We start from the raw sequence: 24291 nt of genomic DNA, 5'->3' as shown, positions 1-24291 counted from the left end.
TCAGTTGACAGTTGGCTGCATAATTTATGTTAAGTTGAAAATCTCTGGTGTCAGACACAGTTCATACATAGACCAGAGAGCTTAGATATTGGCCTGTGCGTGTACCGGAAAAAAAGGTAAATTGACTGTAATAATGTCATCCACTCTACACTGTCATCTATTCTTCCCTCAGCTGCTCCTACTGCAACCACAGAGGTCCGTCCCCAGACCAGCGGCTAGTAGAGCGATTTGGTAAAGGCCAATGACAAAATAGAGAACAACAGTAAAATAAGGTAAAAGACAGAAATGTATGCGTTGACATTCAGATGGCATACGGTTAAACAAACGACTGAAAAAGGTGTTGATTTACCTCTCAACCAATAGTTCGGGCTGTAGTTTGTCTTTTGCTGCCCTGTATTGCATTATATTCTAATATCTTTACGTGCGACGGAAGATATTTTAGATGGTTTATATAACAAACGGTGAATAGACTCGTTTTAAGCACTAACAAGTGGTCCTGCTTCTGTAGTGAGTGCGTCACACTGGTCTTCAGTCGCGCTTGAGCGATGTTCAGTGGGGCTACCGGCCGCAACAATTTGTGTATGTGCTCATGTGTCTGCATGTGCACGTCTGCATGTGTGTGAGTGCATGTTTGTGTTGCGCACGCCTTGTGTTCCTCGTGTGCATTTTGCGAGGGCGCGTGCTGGTTGTGCGGGATGCCGCTCCCCGTCGCGTCGGCCGCGCCACCATGCCATCTGGAGAGGAAATCGAGTGTGAAGTACAGTATAGTTTGGGACCAAGCTCCGTGGCAGCGGCTCAGCAGTTAGTTCATTAGTTCCAAACTTCCAGGGATTAGGAGAGAATCTCTGCGGCAGGAGGCAGGGAGGCAGGGAGGAATGGACGGACCCATGCCGGGAAGAGAGAGGGAGAGAGAGAAACACCAGGAGGAATACTGGACCATAGGGCACGGAGAGAGAGAGAACAAGAGAGAGAGAGATAAACAATCCTAACCCTGTGGACCCGGGCGATGGGTAGAGAGAGAGAGGGGGGGAGAGAGAGAGAGAGAGAGAGAGAGAGGGACAATGAAAGAACAAGACAGCGAGGGAGAGGAGGAGAGAGGACAGGTGTAGCCGTCAGTTCCGCTCCGGGGTTTCAACCTGCCCTCCCTCTTCCTCCACCCCACTGATCATACAGATATGATGATATGTGTAAGAGTGTTAGAGCAGTCAGCCTTGCCTTGGCTTCCCTCCCCTCTCTCCCTCGCTCTCTCTCTCTCTCTCTCTCCCCTCTGGGTCTGTGGTGACAGTGAGCAAGCTCTGGGTGGCTCCTACCCTTTACTCCTCTTTCTCATCTCTGTGCCTCTTAAGCAGCCAGCATTACTGCCAAAATGGGAGCGCAGACATTTTTTGGAGTCAAAGCGGGCAGGCAATTAAAGCGGGGCACTCCCGGATTAAAATTTTTTCAAGGGGAGGGGGAAGGCAGCGGACTGACCTTCATGGCGTACCTTATTGTCATGAATATCGTTCCCTGTTTTAAGGTGAAGGTGACAGATAATGAAAAGAATACATTAATGAACACATAATAGGAGGGTGGCTGTGGGGCAGTAGCCAATTGATGGCCTATCCTTGTGCGTACCCAGTAACTAACCTCACATTTCATCTAAGCCATTGTTGCAGTCACTGAAACAGTGGGTTAAGGATGACATTTAGCAAGTCCACTCTCTGCTCTGCTCCCATTCTCTGCCTAGAATAAAAACCCGGACATGCATTACGGGACCATTGTTGAGGCCTGGCATTTCTTGGCAATCGCACAATGCAAACTGTGTGGTTGTCATGGTGAAAATAATCGCAGCTACGATATACACTGTAGAAATTGTCAATGAAAGCACACTCACAATGTAAAAGCCAAATCTGTCATTTATTTATAATTCAGTTCATCCCAGAACAGATCGTTATCCGACATAGTTGGAGGTAAAGTAAGGGGTGACATTTTCAACAAGGCATTATGGGGGATGTTACGGAAGACTACATTACTGTAAGTTGCACAAAACCTTGCATCAGCGCAATTTTTCAATTCATCATGGCATTTACTTATACAGTACAAGCAGATGTAAAGGTGTACGCAACATGTGCATCTGATTTTTCATTACTTATCACCATTTAAGCTTTACATTGAAAACGTTACATGAGCCGGAAGTCTTCAGGAAAATAACGTGCAACCACCAGACTAAAAGCAGGTTCAGAGAATCAACTGACACAGCCTGGAGTACACATCTTTGGCAAAGAGTTCTAAAACCTCTTAAGCAACCAAGTTCAGTCGCTCTTTCATAAGTATTTCAGATAGTTTTCATTGTCTGAACTATGACTGTAGAACTGTAGGATTAAAGTTTGTTTTAACATTTCCTCACCATTTTGACCAGGCATCAGTAATAATAATAATAATGATATATTTAATTCATATAGCGCTTTCCTCACACAGTAGCCTACCTCCCCACATCCAATTAAACTGGGTCCACACGTGCATTGATGTTGTGTCTCAATTTCTTCACACAGCTGTTACATTTTCCATTGAAAATGATTAAAATTAGTTGCAGCAACTATTTCGATCAACTGCTATGCCATGTACTCATTCCACATTTTGCATTTCTTAACAGGGTCACCCTAAAATACATATTGCTTTAGTCAAAACACACAATGTTTCCTCGCGCCTAAAGGGGGGGGGGGGCTGCATTTCTTTAATGAACATTCCCATGTCTGTGGAGCAATAAAATAAAGAAAAAAGGCAAGGCAGTTTTGAAAAAGTGAAAAATTATGAAATTGATAGAACAAAACATAAAAATTAACAAAAACAAACATCTTAGTGGTATATTCCTGTCAGAATAACACACACAAAGCAGTGTTTATCCAACCAGTAAATAAAAAAATAGCATCTTAAGGGAAGGTATAACTAGACAGCCAACCCCATGGATTTCCAATTGCCACTGAAGAAACGGAAGCTGAGAGTGTGGTAGAAGTGAAGTAGAAGTGAAGTAAGGGCTGCCAGTAGGAAAGGTGCATTTTGTTATTGAGTAAACACCTCATTTTTATATTACACAGTGTGACCTAGCAAACACATAATAGGCAACAGGATTTTTGCACACTGTGTCACAGTTTTTTAAAAGCTCACATGGACCTAAGGCATTAAAAAAAAATTGCTGAAATCTATCCTCATGCCATTCTCTGTACCGTGTAATGCTAATATAGCCAGATCAAAGAACAAGGAAGTAATGGGATTATTAGGCAGGGAACTATTAAGGTGCCACGGTGAATTACTATTTTTCCTAGATTTATTTTTGGCATTTTGATGTGCATTATACTTAAAGTGCTACTAGTTGAAGGTGGAGAGGTAAGTGCGCTGGGGGAGATCAGTCTGCCTGTTAAGGGAATGGAACTGCCCTGTAGCTAATGAAATTTCCCCCTTTATTCTTAACAGCACGTACCAGGGCCTAATGCTATCCTTTACAGGTGCAACCCACCAGCAAATTGCCAGCAGCAGAACATGAAGGCAGTTACTATGATTTCAGCTTACTAAAAGTTGTATTTATTAATAGTTTGTGAAAATGCCTATAAGCTGAAAAACAGCTGTTAAAACCGATTTAATAAAATTGGTATTGAAAAAAGTATCATTATCGAAAAAATCTTGAACGATACCCAGCCCTACTCAACATTGGGATTTAAAAAAAAATTTTTGATGTGAACTGAGTGGGGCGAATGAAAGAAATAAGTGGGTAGGTGCAGGTTACATTTGTAGCAGAAAAGAGAGAGACATTGGGCCTGTCACATACTGACAGCTTGAGAGTTGAGCATCTGAATTCTCCTCAAGCCTGAATGGCCGCTTCAGTGCTGCATTCCTCTCCACGTATCCCCCTCTTAACACATAATAAAGACAGAAGCTCTGACATCCACCGACTCCAACGCAAGGGTCACAGTTTTAGCCTGTCAGTCACACAGGCCGTCATCTTATTGTCTTTTGTCGACTACAGGAACAGCCTCGAGCCATATCAATCATCTTTATTATCATGACTTAAAAACCTTTGTTAGTTAACTTTTTTACCCGGGCCCCTTCTTTATCCCACTCTCCAATCACAATTTCATGGGCAGTTCAGCCGGGCCAATGGGGAGGTTGTGTGGGCGGGAGGAGAATGCTTTTAACCTGCTTGCATCTGGTGCTTTCCCGCTGTTCGCCCAGTGGGACGTGGTCACCTTGTTTTAAAAGGACTCCCATAGGGGGCCACCGCTGCCTTTATACCATCATAATGGGGTGAAATGTGCTTGTTTTAAACATCTCACTTAGGTAGTTTTTCCTTTCAGTGATTAAGAGCCAGCACCTGTCTCGAGGAGGGAGAGGGAATAAAAAAATCATTAAGGATCGCACAGCTGCCTGCGTGCGTTTGTTTGCTCCTTGCTGACCGGTTCAAACCAAGCTGCTGCATTTCCTTAAAAAAGGTGGGGTCAGCGATTCTGGAGAACGCTTGTTGACAAAATCAGTTTTGTGTCAAAATAAGTGAATATCTCACAATCCGCTATCTGTCCATACTGTGGGTGAACTGGAAAACATAACTGATGTTAATACACAGCCTAAGCTCTGTGAACAGGTATGTAAACAAAGGGTAGGTAAACTAAAGGGGGCCCACCAAAGCTAGCAACATGCCTGTTTGTAAAGCATAGGCTGTGTATTAACAATGGATTTTTTGCACAGTGCATAGTACGGATAGGTAGCGATTGTGAGGAGATATTCACTAATTTTGACCCCCCCTAAAAAAATTACAACAAGTATTCTCTAGAATCACTGACTCCACCTTTAATATGTGTTCATCTGTGTGTTTGTGTACCTTTTTGCTGAGGGCTACACCGTCTTCACAGTCCAACACGGCACAGTCAACATCCAGTGAGGCTAGTTTCCTCAATTTTCGCTCATCATTGCCAGGGCAGTAGAGAACCGCCCTGCGGGGTATGTAGCGCAGCGAGGGGCCTGCAGAGTGATGGTGATGACGCCATGCTTGGGTACACAACTGCCAAGCTGTGGGCAGGAGCCAATGGTTCTCCCTGTCAACACAAATATATACATACATAAGCACACGGTGGCACGTGGACATATACATGCGTTTGTGTACACTTCATAAATACACACAACACTCAGACAGTTGTGCCACAAATGCACAAATACATGTCGTTGGTGCATACATTACTCATGAGCACAGTACACACAGTATCAATACAGGGCTAAGGGCAATGAATAATTAAAGGTTGTTGCTGCATTCATCTTCATAATATCTACACAGTGTATGTATTATATGTGAAGATGCAGGAGAGGAGGCCTCTTTGGCCAGACTAGAGCGAAAGTCTGGAAGCGTTTCATTCGGGGAGTTCTGTTTGCCCTTCAGCTGTCCATTGAAGTGGATGAGAGATGTTGACCTGTGCTTCAGCAGTCTTTGTTAGGAACAAACTCACCCAAACACTGAGCCACTCATATGCTAATGTTGCCACACTGCTGAATATCCAGGCAAGGAAGAAAGTGAATGAGTAAAGGGTGTCTTGTGGTTGGAGCTGAGTCATGGAGAAGTGGAAGTTTAGCTGTGTTAATGTATGCAAAGTTTTGTATCTCTTTAACATATTATAGGCGTAAAAACCACAAGTTACACAAAAAATGTATTGAAAATTGGAAAACATAATTTAGAAGTAGAGTTATTTAGAAGGTGTTATTTCTTCACTCCCAAAAAGCTTTATATAAATGAGTAAAATTATGAATTATTTAACAATACACTTAAAGCGGCTACGAGTAACATTTAAATATCTTTTAAACAGCCTCATGTTTCCTCTGATAATCATAAATTACCTTTAACAGCAAACGAGACCATCAGTGCAAAGAAAGATGTTTTATATAGTTTTTATTACTGCTTTTGGTCTGGTCGCACACCCAGTCCGATTTTCGGTTCGCTCGTGCAGGCTCTATGGTCACATATCCGTATTGGTCGCAGATTTCAGTGTGGAGCAGCAATGCGATTTGAGAAGCCTATCCCTCCAGGTGAGGGAAGGGGAGTGGGAGCCTTGTTTGAGACAGTTATTAGTCGTCATAATGACTGATAACGGGGCTGAACCATCAAAGAAAAAAAAGAGAATGCAATGAAGAAAAGCTAAAAGGGAGAGTGATATGCTACGGGCGGTACGAGGGCGTTGCCAAGCAACATGTATACAATTTCACAAGAGTGAAACTAGACTGCAGTGTCTACTCCTAAATGAATGAGCGGTTGGTACTAACACAAAGTTTGCTTTGCTTCACCATCATCAGATAACCATTATCTAAAATAGTCATTATTTACATCAACAACACAAACACATTACCTCATCGTGATCCATACTAACTGCCGTCTCTCGTTCATTCGCTTTCTGTGAGGACAAGTAATCTTTCAGCTCCGTGAGAGAGAGTAGTTAGGTGACGCTGCTGCATCAACTCATTGCAATCAGGTGTGTGTAGCACTGACTGGCATTAGTTGATGCAGTGTCAAAACCACTCTCACGGAGCCGAAAAGAGTCCTCACACTTTCAACACACTATATTGCGCCCTTCTCAGTTCACACTCGCACGCCTGGCACGAGCTAGAAAACAGCTTTGCGACAGCGGGCGTCGTAAAAATACTACCGCTTTTGTCCAAAGGGGACTGCAACGTGCCATGTTACTCGTAGTGGCTTTAATGAAATTGAAAAATAAAAAAGGTACAGTTCAGCATTGTGAATGCAGTTGTTAGGAAAGTTTTTTCCCGCATATTTCATTAGGGTCATCTGATGGTTTACATCTACAAAAACCTGTGTGTTACTTAAATATGTACATTACTTTTTAATTTTGGGTGTTTCTGTTTTTGCTGGCTTGTATTTTTTTCAAAAAGGCATTTCATTTGTTTGTTTTTTGCTGCAGCAAGATGAAGGTGAAAAACATGCATCCCGTTCCACAAATCTACATATCTCTACTGCAAGACAATTGCTAAACTGTGTCAAGGATTCACACAAACACATGCAGTTATATTGGCTTGTGTTGCCACCGCTCCCCCCTCCCATCCTTGCACACTCCCACACAATTGTGCACACAGATAATCACAATCATTGCGCACACGTCTTAATTATTTGTACAAGCGATCCGGCCCCTGAAACAATTGACCCTAATTAACGGCTAAATGTTTAGGACCAGATATATGTAATTAGAGCAAGAAATGGCTTCTTCCTCCAGTAACTCTTGCAGGGTATAAGGAGCCCTTTGCGGGATCATAATTGTGTACTTCCCCTAAAGAATACCAGATAAATAGAGGGGAGGGGGGTTCCTACTGTTCAAAGAGGGGTCTGTATCATTCTTTTTTTCTTGTATTTTGCAATGTTAAGAGGCTCTAAAGTCACCTCAATAGCCACTTAATCCTGTCAACTAAGCTTCCACATGCCCTCCAGTGCTGATATGCATTAAGAACTGCAGTTAGCTAGTTAAAGCCAATTCTGGTGGCTTCAAGTATTTTAGTGCTTCCAGGTACATGGTGCCGTTGGGACTGGATACATCTTGACAAAAAAATAGCAAACGATTAAGCAAGGACTATAGCACACCACCCACACCACCACCAGTCAAAATGAGGATGAGTGAAAAAACTGTAGGTAGCGCTTAAAGTTATTTCAGGGAGAAAATAAAACCCACATGCCAAAAATGTATATGAAAGGAATCAAATGGAGTGGAGGTGGAGGTGGGCAAGAGTAAGGGACATAATTAAATCAGTCTATTCTTTGCATACTGCTCGCTCGGGGTGAAATGTTAAGTCATCCTAAGTGCCCACTTAAAAAGGTAAATGTATTGTAATTTAGGTAAAGTACAAAAAGGTAGTGGCTGTAATTTAAGAGTAGGTTTCATTATTGAGGAAGAAAAAGAGAGTTTAGGGAAAGAGAGCGGAGGTGCCTTGATGTTGGCTGCAGATACTACGCTAGAGGCAGAGGTCAATGAAAGACACCAGAATCAGCATTTTTTCCCCCCACACATATTCCACAGTTTCATACTTCACTGATGGTCTCATTTTACAGTAAACTGATAACTAAGGGGTAAGGGGTGTCCAACTGACAGTCCACAACCCAAACTCACTATCACCTCTGACAAAACAGCAGAGACTCTTTAGCATGAATTTGTCAAACGATTTCACCACTACACCAGAAATTAATGTTGTTGTTTGCGGCTTCGACCCCAGCTATGTATTGAGGTCAAAGTCAATTTTAAAGAAAATGTGATCTTTACATTAAAGAAGAGGATGAAATTCTGCTCACAAACAGTGTAGGCAGAGTTAAGGCTTTGTAATAATGAGAATATTCAATGTTAATACATTAAACAAGCCTAATGCCTGGATGAACTGTAAACTACTGCGGAGCTGTGTTGCCTTTGGCCAAAACCATTGTGTTTGCATTTTTTTTTTACTTTCTTTCTCCAAAACTCTCACAATTCCTGTCTGTTTTTGCATTTTATCGATCATGACCTTATTTATAATATTATCATAATGATGTAGCTATACATCATTCTTCTCAAGTCTAATGTTTGGAATGAGTCTGTCACCTAGGAGCCACTATTATGTCAATTTCTATAAAACCCAAAAGGAGATGCATCTTACAGCAGGCAGTGGGGATCTGCACACCATCGACAAATACACACAGCACCTCGGTACACTACACACGCAATCCCGTTATTTTTATTTACACCATCCTACATCTGGTGGGCATTTTCTCATTATTAGATCACTTTTGTTCTATATATTTAACAGTCCCCCAAAGTACCATATGCACCTAAGCTACCAATTTTGTTTCCTCTTTTCCTTTCTTTTTTTACATGGAAGGTTATGATAACACAGGGCGGTGTGGCTAAATTAGCAGCTGTAAAGCGGTGGGACCTGGCCACAGTGACTATGTTTACTGGTCTGAGATCAGAGGTAAGTGTGTGTTAGTGGGTTTATATGGTGCTGGATGGGACTGGTTCTCATTAGCAGGGTGGCAGCAGTGGACCCAGGCCCAATGGCACTAGAGGAGGAGGTTGAGGGGTGTGGACGTAGGCCTTCCTGAGGCATACATTTGTTCAGCAGAACCAAAGGTCTGTTAGTGCTGTGCTAAAAAATAGATACAGCAATATATTGCAATATGTATTTCAGTTTTGTGTGTACTGTATTGTCAGCTCCAAAAATCGTCAGTTAGAACGTTTAAACGGATTGTAATTGTACAACCTCAGCTCCAATAGATATCGCAGTACGGCTAGTTGCCTTATATTTCAGCCGTTTTTACATTTCAGTGAATAATGTGGAATATCACATATCGTAAATGTAGCCTGGTCCTACCAGACCATCGTACTTAATTTCATTTGTACAGAAGGTCTGAAACTGCTCTATTGACAAACGTTTACTCACTTTGAGGCGGGTGTCTGTTGAAGTTTAAAACTATTGGATCTGCCCAGTGCCACTCTGGATCGGCCAACCAACCGCATAACTTTTAGTCGGGACGTATCATGAGCCGGCTTCTGACTTCAACAGAAACTGGAGCGCGGCTTTGACATCATCGTTCTCAGCCACTCGCTCTGTTCGCTGATTGGACCGGCAGAAATCTGCCTGAGCAGGAACCCATGAATACACCGCAGCCCCAGACTGACTAATGAAGTGAAATGAAAATTGAGCGGAAGTAGGTAGGCGGGCGGAGCCAGGCTATCGTAAATGCACCGTGATATATACAATTGTGAGCCATGTATCGCGATGCGTATCATATCGTGATGTCCTTGCCAATACCCAGCTCTACAGTACAGAATGTCATATTTGGACCGACTGTGTCAAAAGTAATCTTTATCAACAGTGAAAAAATTATATATAATATAACATTTTGGGCTTATTTTCCACAAAAGAAAATGTCACTTCTCTTGACTGACTCAGATGCATTTTTTCATGCAGATTTGCATCGGTCTTCCTCCAACACTAGAGAGAAGTTCACTGGTAAAGAACTATCAACTGATCTTCAATCCAACAGAGTATCCTCTGATGATCTGACTCTCACTGTAAAGTGTCTAACTACAATAAATCCACCTTGAAAAACAAATCTTTGAACTTCACATCTTACCTCCACGACCCTCAGACAACTGTTACTGATGTACACTTTTGCAATATTCAGCTCCCCTTTCCCACAAGTTCATCTCCTGATCTCTGAAATCCCCTGGCAGGTAATCCAGACAGGTACACAAATATTTCTCAAGGTAACAGTTTAGAGAATGCAACTAGCAAATGTCAAACTATGAAAGGATATTGGACATCCCACATATACACAACAGTGTAAGTATTGTGTGTCCCGTTTCCGATTATGCTTTTTGCGGAGTCCATGAGTTTATCTCATATATGTTCACTCATTGTAATGTCTTCATACATTCACACTGGTTTTGTCTATCAGGACATTGGATGGAAACCTTCAAACAATAGGCATGCAAGTAAGAGGATCTGGGCTTTAACTGTGACATTTGAGGCCATCCTTCAAAAAGAAACAATCCTTTCATCAATCACCCAAAAACAACACTTGTCTGCGTTGATAGAAATTTCTAGCAGCCATAGAAATGATGACTTGACAGTCAGGAGCATACAGTCAAGTGCGAAAGTTTGTGAACCCCTTGAGCCTTTTGGAATTTTATTTATTTTAACCATTATTAATTCATTTTTATCAATACCAGTATTTTTTATATGAAATAACAGATGTTTGTTTATCAATTCAACATTTTTATTTTCCAGAAATCAATTGTTAAAACAGATAAAACAAATTATTTGACGAATGTTGTATGTGCAAAAGTTTGTGAACCCTGAGCTGCATTGCTTAAATCGAGCAAGGTAAACACAATCAGGTTGGCCAAATTGGTTGATGAAATAGACCAATGTAATGAGAGATCTTTAGGAAAGAAATTGGGCGGCACTAGATAAAACAGAGATAAAACCAGGTCAGTTTAGGCTCACCAAAGTGAACCCATACAGGTCAGACATGCTAAAAGGGAAACAAATCTCAGAGGATCTCAGGAATAGAGTTTTGATGTTACACATTTGTCTGGGGACAGTTATAAATTCATAAAAAAAAATTTGAGCTCAATCGGTCCACCGTGAGGCAAATCATCTACAAATGGAGAGCTTTAAGAGTGACTTAACATCTGCCTAGAAGTGGACTTCCTTCAAAAATATCCTCAAGCGCCACAAGAAAAGTGATTTTTCAGGTAAAAGCCAACCCAAACATTACACCTGGAGATTTGCAGACAATTTGAAACCACCATTATTCACTTGGGAGAAGGTTCTCTAGGTGGTAGGCAGAATTGCGTTTTTGCCCAAACATGGCGGTTTTGGTTATGACCAAACAGTTCAATTTTTGACTAATCTGTCCACAGAATAAGACTTCAGGTATCTCCAGGTGCTCTCTGGCAAAGTTGTGACAAGCAGTTTTGTTCTTTTTTGAGAGCAGAGGCTTCTTCAGCAACCATCCCATGAAAGCCATGTTGACTGAGTTTTCTTCTTATTGTGGAACCATGCACATCTGTCCCAGATGCTGCAAGAGAGGTCTGCAAATCACCAGATGTAATGTTTGGGTTGGCTTTTAACTGAAAAATCACTTATCTTGTGGCGCTTGTGGATATTTTTGAAGGAAGTCCACTTCTAGGCAGATGTTCAGTCACTCTTAAAGCTCTTCATTTGTAGATGATTTGCCTCACGGTGGACCGATGGAGCTCAAACTTTTTTTTAAATAATTTATAGCTGTCCCCAGACAAATGTGCAGCATCACAACTCTATTCCTGAGATCCTCTGAGATTGTTTCCCCTTTTAGCATGTCTGACCTGTATGGGTTCACTTTGGTGAGCCTAAACTGACCTGGTTTTATCTCTGTTGTATCTAGTGCCGCCCAATTTCTTCCCTAAAGATCTCTCACTACATTGGTCCATTTCATGACTCAATTTGGCCCATCTGATTGTGTTTACCTGCTCCATTTAAGCAATGCAGCTCAGGGTTCACAAACTTTTGCACATACAACATTCGTCAAATAATTTGTTTTATCTGTTTTAACAATTGATTTCTGGAAAATAAAAATGTTGAATTGATAAACAAACATCTGTTATTTCATATAAAAAATACTGGTATTGATAAAAATGAATTAATGATGGTTACAATAAATAAAATTCCAAAATGTTCAAGGGGTTCACAAACTTTCGCACTTGACTGTATAAGGAAGTCGATTACATTTTTTAGAGTGCCGCAAAGTCTGCATCAACAAAACCTGAGAAGTATTGTATCATGAATCACTGCTGTTCGTTTTCCTTGTTTGTATGGCTGGTCAACATTGCTTTATTTCTGATGATTTTGTTACCTTGGAACTTAAAGTTGTACTTCCACTGTGGTTTGTAATGGTTCGAGTAGCATCTGATCAGAACTGTCAAACAGTGTATTTCGACATTTGATACTGAGGACTTGTTGGACATTTTGCATAGACAAAGAAGGTGTTTTTTTGTGATGATTTCAATTGTTGACAAAGTTCTTGTTTACAATGTAATATCATATTATAAACCATGTTCTTGTCTGAAACATTTTTCAATGTTAAAATGGGATAAGTTATTTCTTATGCAGTAAAGTTCTAACCAACTAACTTAACTGCCAATTCCCTATAGAAACAGGAAGAAAAAGTATATTAGATCCTAATACATATTTCACTTGACATAAGATCTGTGGATAGCCACAGATGATCGCGGTCTGGCAGTCAATATTGTATTATGAAGAGCCTGTTGTAATGGCTTTATTATCATAACATGATCATCACCATTTCCTGTAACTCTACTGGCCTCCACCTGGCAGCATAATAGCCTAATTCAGGTGGTAATATTCATCCTACCACATGAATCATAGCAGATAACAAGAGGCCCACTCCAAAACAGACCCTGACGACAGCCTCCCTCTCAATATGTAGATTTCTACAATTATCTCCAGCATGGTGGCGCAGGCAGAAACTGTGTCTAAAATGCACAAAATTAAAGATCTGTGTTTCTACCCCACGGTAATCAACTACTTCTTAATATGCAAAATACATTTTGAGGTCTGTGGTGCTTGAGATTCCAGATTAAATTTGGTGAAAAAGAAATATGAATAAAGAGTAGGGAGGAAATCGATGTTCCCGAAGCATAAAAACAGCCCCCTCCCGTCTGCAGAAAGCTGTCTGCGGGTGGGAAATAAAATGGTCAAAAAGTCATCAATATTTACCTACCCTTCTTGTCCACCTGCCTGTCTGTCTGACACTTTTTAGTTTTTTTAGAATGAAAAGAGAGCTGAAGCATCCCCCCCACACGGTCCTCCTCCCAGCATGATGCTGCATGTGTAGGTTTTTTTTTTCTTTTCACAATGCCTCAGGTCTGAAGACACAATTGGGTGGCAGAGAAATGCTGAAAAATTAACCAGAGACACCAAAGACAAGGAAAGGGAACGAATCAAACACTTTTATTCTACCTTTTTTTTCTTCCTCTGCCCCCTGCTTTCTTTTCTTGCCCTCAAGCAAGTTGGAAGCTCTCGGGAAGAGCAATCCATTCGCCTCCAGATTAGATCAGGTGGGGGCAGCAGTTTACTTGGGGGGCTGGTCTCTCAGACAAAGGCATACTGGACCTGCTAACATTTAATTGATGGAGACTGATTTGACGTTACCACTGTATTGTGTTACCAAACGAAAAACTGATTTAGAAAAAAAAAGATTCAAACACCAGAGTTAATTTGCCCTTAGCAGTTAAGGCAGCAACATGCTTGTTCATGCCTTCCCCCTGCGATCAAAAAAGTGCAATACCCTGCTCCTACATGAAGAATACTTCAAGAGTTACCCCACTCTATCTTAAGTCTTCCTAAGGCGCACCATTTGTTTAACTCATATCTCTACCTTGTGTTCACATCACCACTGCACCCACATGTTCCTCTTCACGCTTAAAAAAGAACAAGCTAATTCCAGCGACAATGTCCCCTCACTATCAACATTACAATACCCCTTACTCCTCCTCCCAGCCATGTCTTCTCCTCCTTTCGGGTCTCATTAGTTTGGGTTTTATGCCTTAATCTACACATTGAGGATGAAGTCATGGCGGTTATCTTCAGCAGCCAATGTCTGCCTACCTGTAATCCTCCTCAAAGACCCCCAGCTTTCTCCCAGCTCACAAATCGGCACACAATGCTTTTATGCAAGGCCTCTTCCGTGCTGCCCAGAGACGACAGCAGATTTTTCTTTTTTTGTTCTCCTCCCTCAACATAAAAGTAGTTCAATCACACTCCTCCTTAGAAGAACAGAGATGTCTTTATCCAGGACATCAGAGCTATCATTTGCAAGAGTTACAAGCGGATTTTGATCGGAGTTGTCCTTCCAGCTATCCGTCTGATACCTCTGTTCAAGTCAGAATTTATCATTGTGTTCATCTCCCGCTGTACATAGGCTAAATGTATTTAAAATAGATACATTAGTAATAACATTTAAACATTAAATGTGTGCAGAACATTGCATATTAGATGATGGTTAATGTTTGCAGAATAGTATATATCAGATGTCGTAAAAAAAAAATCAATGAATTTGTCATTAAAAGTTAATTGAGAGGGGATCTTAAAAAGGTCAAACAAGTCGTTCTATTCGAGGAGGGCATAAGGGGGTTAGCTTTTAACTTAGCATTTTTATTGACTGGCAAAACAAAATGAGCGGGCTCTGTAGGATTGTGCACTCTGCATTGGCCATTCAGGCCTTCAGAGCCCCATTGTAGTACTTTGAAGAGAATGAAAGGAAACCCCACTGGTGGAAATGCAGTGGAACAGCCCCACAACAGGCCACAACTGTTCCCTTATGCATGAAAGGCAGGGACATAAAAGACAAGATGGACTTCTGAGGTAGGGCCAAAAACAAAGGCAACAAAAGTGCTGATCACGAGGGGATGACACAACTCGTCTCGGCAGAAGGAGCAGGGAGAAAAGGGGCAGGGGACAATAGCACTCCCGGCCAAATGACATGTTGAAGAATTGAAAAATCCACACAAGAAGTGTCTTCTCAATTCACTAAACCCACAAGAGCTGGGTGTCTGTCTGCTGGCCCTGGTCAGCCTGAGAGGGGGGGGAGGACTATAACAGCCCACAGCTTTTCTCTCTCCAAACTTTCTTTCTCAAATCTTTCCTTGTTTTGGCAAACAACTTGGCAAGGGCAGCGACAGACTGGGGTGATGGCTTTAGACTACATACACCAAACCAAAAACCAAACCAAACCTAATCAAAGCGTGGTGGGTTCCGCTCCCACAGCTTCCGTTTTGATCTGTTGGCTGTCTGTGTGTCTGATCTGTCTCTGCTTGTGCCCTAAACACAATTACGCTACTGCCTAACCTCCATGGAAACTGTCACATGGACAAAAACATGTTTGCTCTCATTCAAACGGCATCCTTGTTTTTAGGAACACAGTGTAATGGGATATTTGAGCCAATGTTCAGAAGTCACTAAATGACGCTTCGTTAATAAGAACACTTCCTGACGATGTCTCACCCTGTTGGGCTCTGGGTTGGGAACTTTTTTCGTTTTCCATTTCCCATTGTAGAAAATTGATACATATATTTTAATATTAAAATGTGTTCAAGGCTTAATTTAAAATCCATCACCCAGAGAGGAATGTATGTGAAATGATGGCTATTTAAGAAGTCCACTGAATTTGGTTTATATTAATAAATTATTTTTCAGTTGAATACACATATGATTTTCATATGGAGAAAAATACATATTTTCGATGTGTATAAGGAACCCACAGATGTCTCTAAAGTAAAGCCTGGGACAACTTGTTGTGAGCAAAAATGCTGGACGAAGCACTCCACAGGTGAAGGCCCTCCTCCTCGATAGCCCGAGGCCTATCCCACAATTCTTCACACATACCCACGGGCCCTTTCACTGGCCATCACCCAGTCTGATTAATGGATCGATGTGGTAATTGATTAGTGAAGAGGAGGTGGGAATAAGAACATAGGTCAAACGTCAATAATGTCCCCCTGACAAAAGGTTGAAGACGTAAAATGTACCAGTGATAGCCTGCAGCCAGACCTCTACCCATCAAAGCTCTGGCAGGGCTGACATAAAGGCCCCGGCCCATTCTCCGGCCTGCCCTGCCCTCCCTCCCCGACGCTCCCTTTTCTCTTGGTAATGCTGTCTGTTAAAGTGACAGGAACCATTCTGGGAGCTGCTTGTCAGCTCACCTTCATAAAACAAGCCATAAAGCAGCAAATAACAGGCTTATATGGCTTCATTATGCCGGCTATGCAGGATCACAGCACTGGGCTGAGGCATGAGGGGGGGGGGGGGGGGGGGACCGTGTCGGTAGTGGAGAGGCGGGGAGAATGTTGGCAGGACAGCCTGGTTCTCGTGGAGGTTTGTTGTCCCAACGGCTGTCACCATGTCCATGTTTGCTCAGGATAGAGGAACCACTTGACCCCCTTCAACCCTGTATTCCCCCAAATCCTAAACAGGACAAACAAAAGAGGTCTGTATCACTTTGGAGATACTATGACAGGGCAGATTTCTATTTTATCTTAATGAATTTACACACCCTGCTAGACGTAAAAAGGTGGAGCCGATCATCAGTGGAGCGATCCTGGAGAATGTATTGACAAAACTTTTAGACAAAATCAATGAATATATCACCAAGCCTAGGCTCTGTAAACTGGTATGTAAACAAAGGGGGCTCAATGTAGCTAGCAGCATGTCCGTTTACAAAGCCTAGGCTGTGTATTAACACTGGATTTGTTTTTTTTAGGGCAAACACAGTACGGACAGGTGGTGGTGGATGGTGAGAAGATTTTCACTGAATTTGACAAATAGTAATTTTGACAACAAGCATTCTTCAAAATACGTGACTCGACCTTTTAACACACGGTGCTCCGGCTAAAATATTATATTTTTAGTACCCAACCGCAAATATCATCCTTAAGCCCAAACCATGATGGTGTATCTTAACAGTTAATGACTGGATATGAGGAGAGCATGGCCAGATGGAGCATGCATCTGCGACAGTAAACCTTTGGCCGGGGCCGGGCTGGACGTGAGAGAGATTCTCATTTATTTCATGCAAATATCTCTGGTCCGTTTTACAGCCTGACAGTGGGGGCTGAGAGGTGGTCAATATCTCAGGTTGTGTCTCCAAAACATTTCCCCTGTTTCTCAGAGTCAGCCACGGGTGCCTGGCAGAGGAGTCGGCAGCAGGAATCAGCAGCGGCAGTGAATGTGTGCGCTTGTGTGCTTACCAGTCCGTGGCGTTAATAAGGCGAGTCTCTATTCTTCCAACACAACTGTTATTTCCCAGCTGACTTGTTTCAAAGGGAAATTCCACACATTCTCCGGGTTAACTGCTTTAATCTTGTTTTCAAAGTGCAACATTTAACGTAGAGATTAATGTTATGTACACGTATGATGTATAATCATCAACCTATACCTATACAATAATGAGGCCTCTAGTGGGGTTTCAAGGCTAAACATGAACTATAAATAGGCTGCTGATATTAGCAATTCAAATATGGTGCAAAGTAAGCTTTGCCGAACATCTGGTAGGCAAGCGTACACTATGTTCACCAAAAGTATAACTGTACCTTTAAAAAGGTTGTGTCAGCAATTCCAGACGACGGCTGTTGTCAGGCAACATGCCGGTTTACAGAGCCTAGGCTGTGTATGAACAATGGACTCTTTGTTATCCAGCGCACACAGTACGGACAGGTAGCGGATCGTAAAGGATATGTTCACAAATGTTGACAAAAAAGTGATTGTCAACAATGCATTCTCCAGAATCCCCACCTCCACCTTTAATGTGCTTACCTCTCGCCTGCCCAGTCCCGGTCGGGTTGAGATCAGCCGCTTATCTCTTTAGCAAAAGGCTGTGAGGCCGCGGTACAACAAGCGCCATTGCTGTGATCATTGTATAGTTAATTGTCACCTCCATCAACATTAGCACTCTCTAACATGCTAACCAGAAGGTGGAAAAGGGGTGGGGTGTGTGTGATTGCACGCTCTATTCTGAGAGTGACACTTGTTCTCTGAGGGGCGGTTTTCGGTGTCAGGATTACAGTGCATGGGAGAAAAGAGGCGGAGGAGAGGTGGGGAGCTCTCTTCACAACTTATGTCCCTGGGTGTCTGTCTGTGATGGCAGCACAGGGAGGAAGAGAGATGGGAGACAAGGGAGACTGGGAGGACTGACTGGTGTTTACTTTTAAGGGGGCCTCTCAACCAATGGCAAAGCAAAAGGGGTCCAGCATGAGCCCAGCATGCACTGGGGTCATCTCCCGACAGTATAGACACATGATCATGCAACAGGTCACATAACCCAAATAAATCTGCTTGGGTATACATTCCATGTCAGAAAACACACACACACAAGGTAGGGAAGGGTTCAGTGTAAAATACAGTGACACACACACACACACACACACCTTCCTTTGCCAACTACATACATTTGGCACAAAGCCAGAAAGTTTCAAATGTGTCGCCACCGAACCATATGGATACACACAGCCGAGCCTAGTCTAACACTGCACACACACACACCTATATTCTGGCCAGCACACGGACACACATATCCGGACTGTAAAACAGCATTGCCATCTTGAGCCCCCTGGATCACTAGGGCCATCTGACACAGTGGAGCCGGAATGCATTAAGACTGGCAAGGTGGCTGCACTTTCCGTCTCAGCTAGCACAGTTACATAACCCTCCATGATATGAATGCATTAACAGCATTAGTTATGCAGGTGAGAACACTTCTTAATGCTCACAAACGGCACACACAAAACAACTTCCATTAAGTTAATTGATTCCAGGTAAAACAGCCGTTCCTTCACCCTAGAGCCGACTAATATGGTGTGCGTAAACAAGATGCAATTAAAAGTATTTGCCCATTTTGAGGATGCTTTTGATTTGTTCATGCATATAATTAAATAGGATTTAGAGTCGGAGAAGAGGAGACGATGCCTGGTTGACTCTACAGGTGTCAAGGTTCCTCTGGTGTGGAAGCAAAAATGAATGGGAAGAGAGGGTGAAGAATAAAGGGGGTTAGTGAACGATAAAGTGGATGCAATGGTCGAGTCTGAAGTAGAGAGAGAGAGATACCAAGAAATGGACATGCTTAGTTACACGGGGAAGCTACAAAATGCTCTTTTAACTTGCACTAGATGGGACAATCTGTGCTAGGGTGTGTGCCCGGATGAGCCCTGGATATGGATATGACTGGGACAGTGTGTTAGGGCTATTTGGCCTACGATGCGTGTTGTGTACTGCTGCCTCTGATCTCTCTTGCCCCCACCCATCCACCCATCCCCAGGCCCAGACACAAACACGCCCCCGTATCCCTCCTCGGACCTCAGGAAAAAAAAAAGTCTGACAGATGGGTGTACTGGAAGATCCACTCAGGAGACCAAAACATTGTCTGACGTTTGGATTTGGAGGGAAACAACCAACAGAGAAACACGGGGCCAGAGAAAAAAATAAATGGACATCTGTGGCATTTGTCTTATTTCCTCTCTTGTGGGACATTGATGTGTCACGAGTGAGCGCGGAGTCTTTTGGATCATATTCCATTTAATTAATGAACCTTTGAACAAACGCACAGACAAAAACACACATACAACATTCACACTCCAGCTCATAGGCTCCTCATCTCTTCCCTGTAAGTTGCCTGTGCCCCCAAGTGGTTGAAAATGTAAACTGCATCTGCTTTACAACGGCAGCTGTTTTTTTTAAACCTGTTAAACAAATGCTTCATTAGCCAAGACCATTGTAGACACACTCATTTGCTGCTAATGTTAATGTATTTTGGCTTAAGCTTTTAACATTATTCACCATTGTAATATTTACCAAGCACCAAGGTGGCGACTAATAAATAAATAGGGAAGGAGTCCAAAATGTTGGAAACTATCTTTTTGTAACTCAAACATCTTTAAATGACTAAAGTGTAAAATACAAAATGGATATTTCTCACAAAAGGAAGTATGAATTAGCCTGGAATTCATAGTTGAGCACTCTAAAACAACCTTTCCTCTTCACAGTATGTGTGAATGTAAGTGCTCCTGAGAGTTGACGACAGAATGATATTCAAGGGTACTAGTAATATAACCAACTACTGAGCAATTTGTTGATCTTGAATGCTTTTTTGTCCATGCATGAGCTGTTCCGTAATTTTTTATTATTATTAAAATAACCACAAAACAAATCAAAATATGAAGTAACATAAGTTTTAAATTGACAGTCACAGTGCAGCTTTTCTCACGTTTTTTTTTTTTTTTTTTTTTTTAAATGTGAAAAATATAGTTTTATACATTTTGTACATGTCCTTCTGGAACGCTGGGACCTCTTTAAAAGGAATTTTAAGTAATAAAGCTGATGCTCCCTATAGTGTTAGTAATGACAGACGCTTCATTCTTATAACCAACAGGGATGCCTTTTGCCCTCGACTACTGCCCAGCCCCAAGCCTTTAATTAAGACTGGCTTAGGCCCGATTGATCCTGACACACCAGGAAGTTTCTTGAAAATCTGACTGCCAAAACCATGGAAGTATTATATAGGCCACAACCCCCATGGCAGCCCACTGCACCTCCCCACTCCCCACATAAAAAAAGGGATTGTAAACTGAAAGCCCTTCTAGTCAATCCATAGGACCTTACATGATTGAGGTATGCCTACACATTCTGCATTTACCCTTAGCTACTACTACATAATCTTTTTTTGCCACAACCTACTAACAAGTTAAACAGACTTTAAGAAATAATCTGGCGCAGGCAAGAAATGCACATTACCAACAGTAATTCAATCATAAACCCATGTAAAGTTGCTTGCATCAAAATGATTATATCCACACATCTGTTGTTATGAATATGTTACATCAAATACTTTGGAATGAAATAATATAGTAAAATGTCTCCACAATAACAGGCTGGCCTACCACCAGACACATCCACACTCCAGTATGTTTAGCAAAACTGTGATGCAAAAGGGAGGCTGGGATTTTCAGATTGTCAAAGCTCCGTGTGCTGCGGGTGTTGTGCACCACATGGAGAGAATTCTTGTACCCGCTTTCACCGCAACACAGCCACTGATGAGTCAGTCAGCCCTGTTGAAAATGCAAGAGCCCTACAAACACTGCCTTCATTGTATACCGTCACAGTATTCTACAGGACCAAACTGTATAATGTTACAGTAGATTATATGGAAAATAAAATCAACAGAACACTTTTTTGATTGGTTGACAATTGTGGATCTAATCATGTTTTAAGATTAAAGCTATAGTTTGTAACTTTTTCATATATGAATGTCGGATACATTCAAGCCATCGCCATACGAGGTGGAACATAGTTGATAGAGCCTATCAGCTCCACAATACTGTGTATTTCTCACTATGGCAGTGTTTATAAATTGGTGTCGCCCTTTAACACTAGCGCAGGAGGTCAGAAAATCCCAAGAAGTGCCCAATAAATGGTTCAGTTGTTGATTCTACTGCTAAGGAAAAACCTGGATGTACAGCAGAAGGTATACAATCCATACAGGATTACATAAGGCTTACAGTGTTGCTGTAATTACTAAGAATTCCTCATGGGGGCGTCAGCAAATACACACTATAGCTTTAAAACCTGATTTGTTGGTCCATATGTAGGTCTATGGTTTGGGGGAGGAAAAACAAGTGTTTTGATGAGGACAAATTTGGCAATCACCCTTTTAGAGTGAACATCTGATTCAAGTTGATTGCCAAAATGCCAAGTGAATGCAAATTTCAGACGAATCGCCTTGAGACTTGACAGTGTGACAGAGCTTCTACGTACGTGACAACCTGAACGGCTTGGACCTGTCCAAAGGGGAGGAGTGAGGTGATGCGGTTGAGAGGAGAAGAGTTTAGAGCTAAAGACTCTGATATGCTGGAGGAGAAATTAAACCAACCAGCCAAGCTGTTATCTCTAGGGGTAGACAAAACAGAGGCCATGCTCACACTATGTAATATAATCAAATATCATAGCCTTTCAGTAAACACTTGATCTACAACTATACCAAAAGCATGCGACATCGCTGTATAGAGTAGACAGAAATATATATATGACAGATATATATGTCAGAAAACATGTTTGTGCCCATTATAACAGAAGATATATTTTCCCCACCAGGTAAAACATGATGTGATATAGAAACCAATCCTCCCTTCTCTCAACCCTCTGAATTGTTTACTAGGCCTGAGCCATAAACATCCCTCTTATTCGTTAAAAAAATTATTAAACATAGAGTATTACAGTATATTAACTTCTCCAAGAAGAATCCTGTTCTTTTTCCCACAAAACATTAGTTTCATTACAATTTAAAAGTTAAAGTAGACCTATACCATAGACAGCATAGAAAAAATTGTTTGACAAACTCTCGTTCCAAAATATGATATTATTAGCTTTAAAAGAGTAATAGTACATAACCCATTGCAATTGGATTATATTAGAAATATTGCGCAGGTATTCTGGTTATACAAAGTGTTTTACAGGCAAGAGCAATTCCTGTCTTTGCCAACGGATGCTACTTCGCTGCAATTTTGAGGTTAGCCAATAATATAACTTTAACTAAATAGCAACACATGATGCCACCACCTTTGTTTTCCACATTACCCACAATAAGAGTCCACTCCATGCGTTACAGTGAGATAGTTATTATCTAAAAAGAGACAATGGTTGACAAATGTTGGTCTAATGGTGAACTGAGGGTCTTGTACTGTCATATTTGCTGCAACAGCCGAGGTAGCAAACTTAACGATAGCGTGTTAGTAGATGAAACATCTTGAAACATAAACACTGGCCCAACTACAATGTGGAAAGTGGCAAGGAAAGAGCGGGACCCTACCTTGGCCTATTTCTCCATTAAGGGTGTGGTGTAGGTTGGGGTGGGCAATAACCAGTGCCCCTTCCTTCCCGTACTGGGAGGATCATGGAAACTCATGTCACATTTTCAACTTGTTTGGCAACGACACATTCCATGACCGGACTGAAATCATACACGTAAAAGCATCCAATGTATTGTGACTAGCTGGGCAACCAAGAGGTTTTTGTAAAGAGAAGCGAAAAGGAGCTTTTGTATAAAAGAAGAAACTGTTACTTCAGATGCTAAAGAATCTGCATTTGACTTTTGAACAAAGTTTCCGAGGTAACCCAATTGTGCATGAAGAATCAAAGTCAGGAAGGTCCACTCCATCATAGTATACATAGGGCACTGAGCAGACCCTTGGCATTGACATTAATCTCAATGATGATTCCTGAACACAACAAAAAAGCAATGTCAAGGTCGCGAGTCAGGAATACAGCCAAATGCTGGAATCCAGATAGCGATAGTCGGCATCAGGTACAGGAAGTCATTAAGAAGATTCCATTTGGAGTTAGTAAAAAGGTTTCCTGAACAAAGTGCGGAGTGGGTGTTGGCATATTGTTGCTGGAAATGTCTGCTGAGTGACACGGGGCATGACGGTTGACATGCTGCAGACTGTTTTGACTGGAGTGTAGCCCAATGACTAATGAAGTTTGTGTTGAAATGTTATGATATGGAACGTTTTTATATCAGTCCACACAAAAATATATTCGTTTTTAGGATTAGGATTCTTATCAAACTGAAAAAAGTGGTGGGAGAGATTACGGATCATACGGTGACGATATCCAGAATTTATCTATATTTCACATAAAAATTATTTGACACGGAAAATGTGGACTGACACTCAAATTTGAAGCTCAAATAAAAGTAAAGACAGCTTACTGATTCTTCTCTCTAGTTCAGCAGCTGGCCTTTGGTGTTGTCCCTCTCTCGAGGTCCTGTGGTAAAGCTGGACTTCAAAAGAGCCTTATCGCTGTCACATTCTCTCGGAAGAGAACACAGTAATAATGGAGACCGGATGCTCAGGCTTACACTGGGTTAGGCTAACACAAGGAGTGGAATGAAGAAAAATGCTTTGAATGTTGCCTTGTAAAAGGGAAGAGCTCCTGAATAGGCCTCCTGACCTTCCCATTACACTTCCTTCCCGGGAAGTAAAAGGAATGCTGTGTCAGGCTTTGGAAATGAGTAGGGTCCAGGATTTTTTATTTGTGTTGTTTTTTTTTGCTAGCAAAGGTTAGTACACATTGGATATGGTGTGTTCTTAAGACTTTTTATCTTTAAAGTTTCTCATAAATAAACCTGACCTTGAAATTCAAATAAGGCAAAGCAGGACTGTGCTATGACAATATGAAATTTGTTGCAACTTTCTT

The 24291-nt window shown here is 41.7% G+C and overlaps 1 protein-coding gene across 1 annotated transcript in view; it reads right to left on the bottom strand.

Moving 5' to 3' along the window:
- The window catches only part of clybl (citrate lyase beta like), a gene marked incomplete at its 5' end in the record, with an annotated part of 62455 nt that overhangs the window by 23957 nt on the left and 14207 nt on the right, over positions 1-24291 (bottom strand). The window contains one exon of the mRNA XM_080038689.1: positions 4850-5063. Within this exon, the coding sequence (XP_079894815.1) occupies positions 4850-5063 (214 nt within the window). The remainder of the gene's footprint in view (positions 1-4849; positions 5064-24291) is intronic.

Source organism: Ammodytes marinus, assembly GCF_949987685.1.
Source record: "Ammodytes marinus genome assembly, chromosome: 12".
NCBI lineage: Eukaryota > Metazoa > Chordata > Actinopteri > Uranoscopiformes > Ammodytidae > Ammodytes > Ammodytes marinus.
Note: the sequence above shows the minus strand (reverse complement) of the source record. Positions and strands in the feature narration are given on the sequence as shown.